The sequence below is a fragment of the Phascolarctos cinereus genome, unplaced genomic scaffold (assembly GCF_003287225.1).
Source record: "Phascolarctos cinereus isolate Bilbo 61053 unplaced genomic scaffold, phaCin_HiC Scaffold_726;HRSCAF=1367, whole genome shotgun sequence".
NCBI classification, from domain to species: Eukaryota; Metazoa; Chordata; class Mammalia; order Diprotodontia; family Phascolarctidae; genus Phascolarctos; species Phascolarctos cinereus.
Genome location: NW_027556098.1, coordinates 347,681,514 through 347,691,315, shown reverse-complemented (window position 1 = coordinate 347,691,315; position 9,802 = coordinate 347,681,514). Strand labels below are relative to the sequence as shown.

At 45.7% G+C, this 9,802-nt stretch overlaps 1 protein-coding gene across 2 annotated transcripts; it reads left to right on the top strand.

Annotated features, from left to right (window-relative positions):
• The first annotated feature begins 380 nt into the window (after positions 1 to 380).
• LOC110195206 (folate receptor alpha-like) lies at positions 381 to 5,381 on the top strand. 2 transcript variants are annotated; one of them, XM_020967832.2, is made up of 5 exons: positions 381 to 489; positions 2,113 to 2,304; positions 3,518 to 3,706; positions 3,857 to 3,992; positions 4,666 to 5,381. In XM_020967832.2, the coding sequence occupies exons 2-5, from the start codon at positions 2,158 to 2,160 to the stop codon at positions 4,944 to 4,946; spliced, it is 753 nt and encodes a 250-aa protein (XP_020823491.1). In that variant the 5' UTR covers positions 381 to 489; positions 2,113 to 2,157; the 3' UTR covers positions 4,947 to 5,381. The 2 variants fall into 2 exon arrangements, with proteins under 2 accessions (XP_020823491.1, XP_020823492.1); XM_020967833.2 differs by having other exon boundaries at positions 382 to 489; positions 2,139 to 2,304.
• Positions 5,382 to 9,802: the final 4,421 nt, after the last annotated feature.

The window sequence follows — 9,802 nt, the reverse complement described above, 5'->3', positions numbered from 1 at the left end:
AGAAATCTGATTCTCTAATTTGAATATTACACAATTCTAAGTTTCTCACATGGGACCTGAATTTAGGGGCTGGGCCCTATGGAAGGAGAGAGAAAGGGGGAGGAGGAAGTCATCTTGGGGGAAAGGAAAGGTTGGAGGAGGGGCACCTCTTCCCAGAACCTTGACTCTCACTTTTTCAATTCAATTTCTTTTTTCTTAACTAGTCTGCATTCCATGAGGGCTGAAGGCAAAAATTAATGGTGTTGGGGAGGGGGTGGGCACAGAAATTGCCCTTCAAACTTTGCCCCCTGAGATTACTAGCTAGCTCCCTTGGTTGGATGGCCCCTCCTTGGCTGGGCAAGCCTTTCACCTGTCAATCCCTGGTCTCCTTGGTCACTAAACCTTCAGCTCCCCACTGGGATGAAGTGGGAGGGCCAGGGGCCCAGAACTGGAGCCAGAGGGAGTTCCTAAGCAGGGCCTCAGAAGGTCTTCTGGTCTTTTTCGCTGGAGGTAGGATGTCTTCCAATCTCTTTCCTTCCTTCTCCCCATTAGAGGTTCTGTCTAACTCTCTCATTTCATAGCTGGGGAAGCTGAGGCCCAAAAAGCAAGGAGGATTTGCCCAAGGTTACATAGCCAGACAGTCAGCAGCAGAGGCAAGATTAGAATGCTGTCTCCTTTCCTTCCAGGGGAGAGCTGTACATCCCAATCTCTAGTTGCCTTATCCCCCAAACTCCCTACCACAACTTGCTAGAAGTGGGTGCAGGGATCAAGGAGGGTCTCCAGGGAGTGCTTGAGGTGAATGAGGGTAGGGGTGTTGTGGAACTGAGGAAAAAATTCAGGGAAGGGAGGAAGGCCCTGTGGGATGACAGGGGGGAGATTCTGCTGGGGGAAGGAGCTCCCTTTCTGATTCCCAATTGTTTTTCCCCTGGAGATTACTAGCCATAAGCCTCTCTCACCCTTTTCTGGCCTAGACCACCATGCCAGTTTGGAACAGTTTCCCTCAAGGAAACTGAAGCCTTTAGAACTGGGAGTGGGGATAAAGAGGAAGAAAAGCTAAAATTATACTTTTCCCAAGGGAAGCAGGCAGTGCCATGCAGAGGGGAAAAAACTGACTCAGTTGGTCAAGTTGTACTCCATTTTTGATTTGCTGTATGACCTTGGGGAAATCCTTTCCCCCTCTTTGGACTTCAGTTTCTTTAACTGTAAAATAAATGGGTTGGACAAGATAATCTCTCAGGACCAATCTAGCTCTGATACTATGTGTTCTTCAAGCCTTTCCTGCGGTCACATTAAACATTCTGAGGTCCCTCTTAGTTCTGAAATGGAGCAATGGCTGTGTGTTCAACCAAGGTGGGTCCTAGAGATGGAGTTAGAATCTAGGAGAGAGGATTTCCAGCCCTGGGGTTTACCCTCTATCCCAGAGGGCAATTTTATTAGGTGTCTGTGTTGAAATTAGGCCCAAAATTCTGTTCTAAGTAGTGGTTGGGGCTGAGGCTAAGGGTGGGGCAGAATTCCTCTTGCTTGGGAGGAAGAGAGAGAGAGAGTAGGATCAAGATTTTCCTCTTCTTTCCTCCCCCCTCTCACTGGGGCAGGACACTAGATCATTTCCCCTTGATAAGGTGTCCAGAGGAGCAGAAAGCTTTGGTCTAAGGTCAGAGATCCCACTTTCAGGAAGATTCAAGTATCTGGGCTTCATGTCCCACCCCAGATTCTGCTTTCCCAGTGTTCTTTCTCTTTCCTATCCCCCTCCTCCATTCAGTTTTTTCTCTCTTAACTGATCCCCATTCCAGTCACCCAAAACTCTTTCCCAAGCTAGGAGTTTTTATTCTGGGATCTATGGACTTTAAAAAAAAGTTGATGACTATTTCAAAATAACAGTTTTCCTTTGTAATCATATGTATTTGATTTTATGCATTAAAAGGCATTATTCTGAGGAAAGGTCCATAAGCTTCACTAGATTGCCAAAAAGGTCAGTGACTCTAAGGTTTAAACCTTAGCCTTAGATAGATCCTAGACCCTCCCCAGCCCCGCCCTCAGTCTCCCTACCATTGTTGTGGGTACCTTTAGCCATGACTTCCTCTTCTCTTCCTTCTATCCCCCCCTCCTCTGCTTCCTGGTTCTATCCTCTTTCAGCCTCTGACTTCCCCTTCCCCTCAAAGGCTCCAGGCCCTAGAGACCATGGCTCAACCAGGATGGGGGTTGCTGTTCCTGGGCCTTCTGGCCATGGCTCATGGGCTTCCAAGAGGAAATGATCTGCTCAATGTCTGCATGGATGCTAAACACCACAAGATACAGCCTGGTCCAGAAGATGACCTTCATCGTCAGGTAACAGGCAGGGGGCAAACCTCCTGGGCCTAGGGGGACCACAGTCAGATGGCTGGTAAGTGGTCATGCTGGGACTAATCTACATCTCAGGCAAACATTTCAGGCCCATGAAAGTTTCATAGAATCCTAGTGTCAGAACTAGGAGTGACCTTCAAACCATTGCATTCCACAAATATTGTGAAGGTCCATGAGCTTGGCACTGGGAATCTTAGGGGAAGATTTGACATAGCCTGTTCAGAGCTTACTATCAAATGGAGAAAAAAGAGATAGACAAATGAGTAAGTTACAAAGGCCAGGAAGATAAGGGCAGAGGGGAAGTTCAGAGAAAGCACTATGAGAAATTTGACTAGAAAGATAATTTAAATTTCTTTTTACATGACATTTTTTAAAATTAAATTTCATTTTAAAAAAATAAACAAAAGTATGGTTTATCCCCACAATCCCACCATTGGACAAACAATAAAAAGCCCAAAGCTCTTGTAGGAATTATGGCTAATCAAGCAAAGTATTCCTATACTGGCCTTGTCTAGAAAAATACGTCTTATTCTGCAGCGTGAGTCCATCATTAGTCCTCCAGAATTTGTGGTTGCCAGGTTCCAGGTGCCTGGGGTGCAAAAAGAAAGCAACATAATCCTGCTGTCCAGACTCAGGTTGATTGCTTGGTCGGTGGCTGTTCTTAGTGCATAAAGAAGACCAAAAGGACATCACTATGTTGGGGTCAAGGCACAATGTGTCTGACTGTGGCTGGTCAGACCAACAGGAGCTCAGAAGGCTCTGGCATAGGTCAGGCACAGATAGATATACAAGATACCAGAAGCATGTATTCTATTTGTAAACAAGATAGCAACAGCAACAATTGAAGGAAATTCTGAAGAGGGAAAGAACACAGGAGTTTCAAGGATAGGGTGACTACCCACTGGCTTGAATTTTTGAGGCCGCACTTGGGTCAGAGTAAGTGATATCTGATGGCTCTGGCTCTGGGAGAGGCAACATGATGTAATGGATAGGGTCCTGGCCTCATAGTCCTAAGGCTTGCGTTCACATTTTGGTAGTGACATTGAATGTGCAATGTTGGGCCAGTCATTCACCCCTCTAGGTCCCCATTGTTGCTTGGAAAGCATTTGGTAAACCTTAGAGTGATTTAAAAATGGGAGTCTGTGCCCAGCTCCTCAGCCCTCTGTGCCTTCCCTTCCCCCAACTCCTTCCCCTCCAGTGTAGCCCATGGAAGAAAAATGCCTGCTGTACAGCGAACACAAGCATCGCAGCCCATGAAGATGCCTCCCCCCTGTACCGCTTCAACTATAACCACTGCGGAACGATGGGCCCGGCTTGCAAACGCCACTTTGTGCAGGACACTTGTCTCTATGAGTGCTCCCCCAACCTGGGACCCTGGATCCGGCCGGTAGGTAACTGAGGGGAACATGAGACTTGTGTCCTTATCTACTAAGCATCCCCCTTCCCCCTGTATTAAGGGGAAAGCACAGCCTCCACCCTCAGGGAGATGTGCCAGGGTTAAGAGTCTGAAAACTGATGTTTCCTCTCCCCAACCGAGGTGTTCTCAAGTTGGAGGAGGGAACGGGTCCTGAATGTTCCCCTTTGCAAAGAGGACTGTAACCAGTGGTGGGAAGACTGCCGAACCTCATATACCTGCAAAGAGAACTGGCACAAGGGCTGGAATTGGACTTCAGGTGAGGCTCAGCCTCCCCCTAAAGCTAGGGGCAAAGGGAAAGGGGGGAGGGAGCCAAGGGTAGGAGAGTGGAGACTGTACCTCCCTGCCTGTGCAGAGAGGAGCTGAGGGGTGGGCTATGGCTGTGGAATACTGTATACAAAGACTTTTTGATGGGTTGGTTAGTTCTGATTCTTTTCTTATCATCTGTGGCTCTCTGGATGAGGGAGGAACTTTAGAGGAGTTTTGGAGGGAGGAGATTTGAGGAAATGTGGTTGATATAAAAACAAGAGGAAGTGGAGGGCTAAAGGTATAGGAACCTGAGGAAAAGCTTGAGCCTCAGGTTACCAGCTGGGATTTGTCATTAAGTATAGGAACTTCACATAGTTTTGATTAGAGATGTAGGTAAGTGGGGATCTACGGGAAGGACCAGAGGCTGGAGAGAGGCTGGCTACAATATGGGTTTGTGCATCTGAATTCAGGGCCTGATGGCATGGGTTGTGATAACTGGTGTGGGAGAGGCTCTGCAGACATTAAAGAGCTAGGGATTTGGGGCTCAAGATGAGGGCTAGGATCCAGAGTTGGTCATGAGGAGAAGGGAGCAGGGGAAGCCTGAGCTGGGGTGGAAGGCTGGTGGAGAGGTGGAATCAGGGTTGTGGGGGATCAAGTTGATATTCTTTTTTTCCATTCCACAGGGATTAACAAGTGTCCAGTTGAGGCTGCCTGCCACCCTTTCCCATTTTACTTCCCAACACCAGCCTCCTTATGTGAGAACGTTTGGAGTCACTCTTACAGTGCAAGCTCTTTTGGCAGGGGCAGTGGCAAATGTATCCAGATGTGGTTTGACCCAGCCCAGGGAAACCCCAATGAAGCTGTGGCTAAATACTATGCTTTTGCTTCTGCCCCAGGCATCTTCAGTTGGGGGGCCAGTTTCCCCTTCTTGGCTTTGACACTGCTGTTGCTTCTCTGGGGTTAATCCTCATCAGGCATGAAATCTAACCAATCTACATGCAAAACCATAGCCAAGATTTCTCTGGGTCTGAGATCCCTGGACCCCAGCTTCCTGCCTGACACAGCCTAGCTGTCCTGAAACCCTGGCTTCCCAATCTGGATTCTTCCCCCTCAAACCTGATCGTCCACTTGGAAACCTACAACCCCACCACATTTCTCATTCCCCACCCCGCTACTAAGTAGCTCCAACTGTAGTCTCCTACCTCTTCCTCTGCATAGCAAAATTCACCGCCCCCCTTCTCTTCTTTAGGGGAAGTTAGAAATTATTTCTACCCTCTCTAAAGTAAAGCCCTCCTTGCTCCTTTCAAGTAAGCATCATTTTATTGATTATATTTCTATCCCTTGTACCTGTTTCATATATAAGTAGGTGATTAATAAATACTGATTGATCAAAAAAATCCCTTCTTTATCCTTCCCAGTTCTTTCCCATGCAATAGAACTTTTCTTTATTCTGTTCAGTCATTTCAGTTATGCCTGACTCTTCAAAACCCCATTTGGGTTTTCTTGGCAAAGATGCTGCCATTTCTTTCTCCAGCTCATTTTATATTTGAAGAAACTGAGGCAGTTGGAGTGAAGTGACTTGACTAGGGTCACACAGTAAGTTTCTGAGGCTGGTTTTGAACTGAGGTCTTCCTGATTCCAGGCCTGATGTTCAAGATATCCACTGAGCCAGGTAGCTGCCCCTTTAGCACTCTACCCTAGCCTGTTTTGCCTGAAGTTCCACCACTGAAAGGTCTCTTGTTTTGAGTAAGGCCTTGGTGATCCCTTGGTAACTTTGCAGTTACCCTAGGGAGATGGGGTATATTTTATTTTATTTATGTATTCTGTTTTAGGCAAGGGGGTTAAGTGACTTGCCCAGGGTCACACAGCTAGTAAGTGCTATGTGTCTGAGGCCGGATTTGAACTCAGGTCCTCCTGACTTCAGGGCTGGTGCTCTATCCACTGCACCACCTAGCTGCCCCCTCAAGATCCTTCTTTAATTTTCACCACTACTTCTTTATTCTCTCTTATTGCCTGGTAGTGATGAGCAGAGTTGATTATCAATAAAATATATCCCGGGGGCAGCGAGGTGGCACAGTGGAAAAACCACCAGCCCTGAAGTCAGGAGGACCTGAGTTCAAATCTGGCCTGAGACCAAACACTTGACACTTACTAGCTGTGTGACCCTGGGCCACTTAACCCTAATTGCACCCGCCTCAAAAAAAGAAGGATCTTGACTTCTAAGGTGCACACCCCTCCCCCAAAAATGAGCTACTGGGCAGTGACTGGGGCAAGCCAAAGCTAGGATTTATTAAGGTTACCTTGAAGTGATCTCAGCCTCTCCTCTTGTTTCTTTGCATTCTGGGCCCCTAGCAAATTATAAAGCATACACTCTACTGAAGGAAGAGACCCATTTTATAGGTGCAGAGTAGCATGGAGGAAAGAACAACGGATTTAGGGAGAGTTCAACCTCAGTTTTCACAGCAGTAAGAAGAAAGGATTGGAATAGATTGCTTCTAACTTCTGTCCTAATTCTAGATTGATGATTCCCTTGGGAAAGATGGGAGCAGAGAGGTAGAAATTAGATGTACAGGGTCTTTTGGAGTTCCCCAATCTAGAGGAGCCTGGCACTCCAGAGGATCTGCTTAAACCACATTAAAACGTAATTAGGAAATATTTAAGAAAATAAAAATAAAATAAAACTAACATTTTAAAACTTAACATGTACCCTGTAGGGATCCTTATATACAGATTAAGAGCCTATTTAAGCTATTTGTTCACTTGGGTACCATAGCTAGTAGGGACTTTATACCAACTGTCAACTCTGAAAAATAAAATAAAAGCAAAGAGATAGCAGAAGTTACAAGCAAAAAGCGTTCTTTATTCTGTTGGAAGAGGGAAACTAGATAGGGTTGCCAATGTCTAGGACTGAGGCAGTAAGTCTAAGCCTTGATACATATAGTTGTGGCCAGTCAGAACCAAGTGGTGAGGTATATCACTCCCATATCAGGGAGGGGAAACAGCAACAATGAGGCAAGTTTATGTAGTGAAAAAAAGTCATAGCAGGGCTTTATGACTTGAATATAGATCTTGCAGGTGCTTTGTCTAAGCTCATTGATTACCCGGACCTGGCTTGAGCCAATTCTGTGATTTAGCTGCAGCAGAGTTCATCTAGAGGACGGGCACAAAGGATTGTTGTTAATGCTCAGGGTTCAGCTTGCTGTGCTTTAGCTCTGGAAAACCAGCAAAATAGTAAAAAGAGTAAATAATAATAGTAAAAAGAGGGGTGGACTTGGCATGGGCTTTCTGACAGTTCCCCTTTTTGGCCAAAGGGAAGGGGGGAGAGTCTAAAAGAAACTCACACTCTGGCCAAGAAAGGAGAGGCATGTATGAGCCATGCCATGAGAGGCCAGCTGGGCCAGGAGGAGATGAATTAAGGGACAACTGAGTGCTTAGGTTGGTGAGCTTGGGGGTTAAGGTGAAAAACCCAACAATTTGTTAGCAATGATGGAGGATAGACAAAGAATGGCATTTCTATCCCAGCAGTTTAGTTCCTTGAGGGAACCTATCAGGGAAGTGCATACTACATGTCTTTGAGAAACTCCCAACAGGGCAAGGAGCTTAAGCAGATAAAGCAATAGATCTTGTTTAGCCATTGTCTATTACAAGCAGAAAAAAGGAGAGGGAAGCCAAGAATGTAGAAGGAGAAAATGCCAACACATGCTTAGATCATGGCCTTGGTGGTGGACACATAACAAAAGGGAAGAAGAAAAAACTAAGATTTAGCCTTTGTCTGGAATCTTGGGACAGTTGTCTTATCTGGATGTCTGTACCAGAGGACCTTTGAGGTCCCAGGACAGTTTTGCCATTCACTCAAGAGTGGTGGCTTTCTTGGGATGATGCAGGAGTTCACACCCACAAATCTAGCAGCTGTGGGAGTCATCAGAAGGACCTGGTAGGGGCCCTTAGATTGAGCTGATGGAGTGAACAAGTGCAATTTCCTGAATGCAGAAAAGGAGGTGTTACACTCCCCAGATGTCTGTAACAAGGAAATGATCACTGGTTAATCAGTATGGGTCCAGTTTTCATATAATATATATGGGTTGCTTGAGATGTACAATTGTTAGAAAAGTCCTTGTATCAGTCTCTGGATCTGAGTTTCTGGTTGGCATAACCTAGGTCCTTGGTTAAGGGTCTTCAAACAGAAAGTAGAGTCCAGTTACAGATCAAACTACTTAGAGGGCTCACAATGAACCTCACTCACCTCACTGCCTGATTTTTTGTCTAGCCACAACTAAATATATCCAGGCTTAGCCTCAAAGCCTTGGGTCTCCTCCATCCTAGAGCAGACACCAGCACTTATGTCTACTTTCCCTCCTCCAACAGAATAAAGGAAGCTTTTGGCTTATAACCTCTATGAGCTCTTTGGTTTTATTTTATTTTATTTTATTTTTCAGAGTTGATAGTTGGTATAAAGCTTTTGCTATAAGTTCTGTGGCTCTTTGGTCAGAGTTGACAGTTGGTGTAATAACCTCTGTGGCTCTTTGGTTTATTTTATTTTTCAGAGTTAACAGTTGGTGTACAACCTCTCTGAGCTTCTTGGTATTTTCAGAGGTAACAGTTGGTGCATAATCTCTGTGGCTCTTTCATAATTTATTTTCAGAGTTTGACAGGTTATGTCTTGATATCTACCATATTAGAAATTAAAACATTTAAAAAATGTTTTCTAATTTAGTTAAAAGTCACATCCATTACATGTTGACACAAGTAACATTTTAATGAAAAATGTTTTCCAGAAAATTAGAAGATTTAATGTTTTGCATATTTTTGCAAATCTTTTAATGTCTGACTTAATAGGAGACAGCTGGATTTCCATCTTGTACAATCAGTTTGTTGAAGTATGTGAAGAAAATTCGGTCTCACGAAGACAATGTGGTTGGAAAAGGGAGGAGTATTTTAGTAGTAGTATCTTAGTATTGTGAAAATAATTTTGACCTCAAGGACTCCTTGAAAAAGTCTCAGGGTTCTCTAACCACGCTTAGAAAAACACTTAGTCCAATTCCATGACTTAATATATGAGGAAACTAAGAGGGAGGAAGTCATACAAGAAGTAAGAAGCAGCGCTTAGGATTTGAACCTAGGAAACCAGGTTTCCTGCCTTCCTAAGCATCTCCGGCTCCTAAGCCTTCCCCCAGTTAAGGATCTATAGTCTGGGTCCTGAGGTGCTGCCCTAATACTCAGTTTCCTAATTTCCAAGTGAAAATCCTTTGAAAACAAAGTGGTTGTTCCTGGAGGTGGAGAGGGGTAGGGCGGGGTGGGGGAGAGTGGGTAGGAGGCTGTAAGTATAAAAGTAGGACAGGATTTAATAAGTTATGCAGCTGTCCCCTCTAACTCTAGGGCACACAAAGGTGTGTCGGGAGCGGGGTGGGGAGGAGATAGGGGGGGTGGCTCCACAACTCCCTGCTTTTATCCAGTGCTAGGAGACGTCCTGGGGGCCGGGCCAGGAAGTTACCACCTCAAGGACTGGGCCTCAGGCAATACATTTTTGGCCAGGATCTGCCCGCAACTGCTCTGGCCCAGTGTCTTGGAGCCAGAAAATAGACTTGAACGGACTGGGAGTGGGGGGTTGGGGACAAAGGAAGCGAAGATGGAGAAGACAGGATGGGAGCGTTGGGGAGGGCTAAAGAAGGTAGGAGGGAGACAAGGGGCGACGGAGGGAGTGAGGGAAGGATGGGATGAGTAAGACGGCAGAAAAGGGGAGAGCGGAGATGGGGAAGTGGGAGGGATGGAGTAAGAAGGGGAGTATGGAGAAGGAGGAATAGCTGGTATGAGAAAGCTTGG

Bases quoted from the DNA above. Each gene is read 5' to 3' on its own strand.
- LOC110195206 (XM_020967832.2), top strand. From the start codon at position 2,158: ATGGCTCAACCAGGATGGGGGTTGCTGTTCCTGGGCCTTCTGGCCATG. The intron at 2,305-3,517 runs GTAACAGGCAGG...CTTCCCCTCCAG, and splicing joins AAGATGACCTTCATCGTCAG to TGTAGCCCATGGAAGAAAAA. The intron at 3,707-3,856 runs GTAGGTAACTGA...TCCCCAACCGAG, and splicing joins TGGGACCCTGGATCCGGCCG to GTGTTCTCAAGTTGGAGGAG.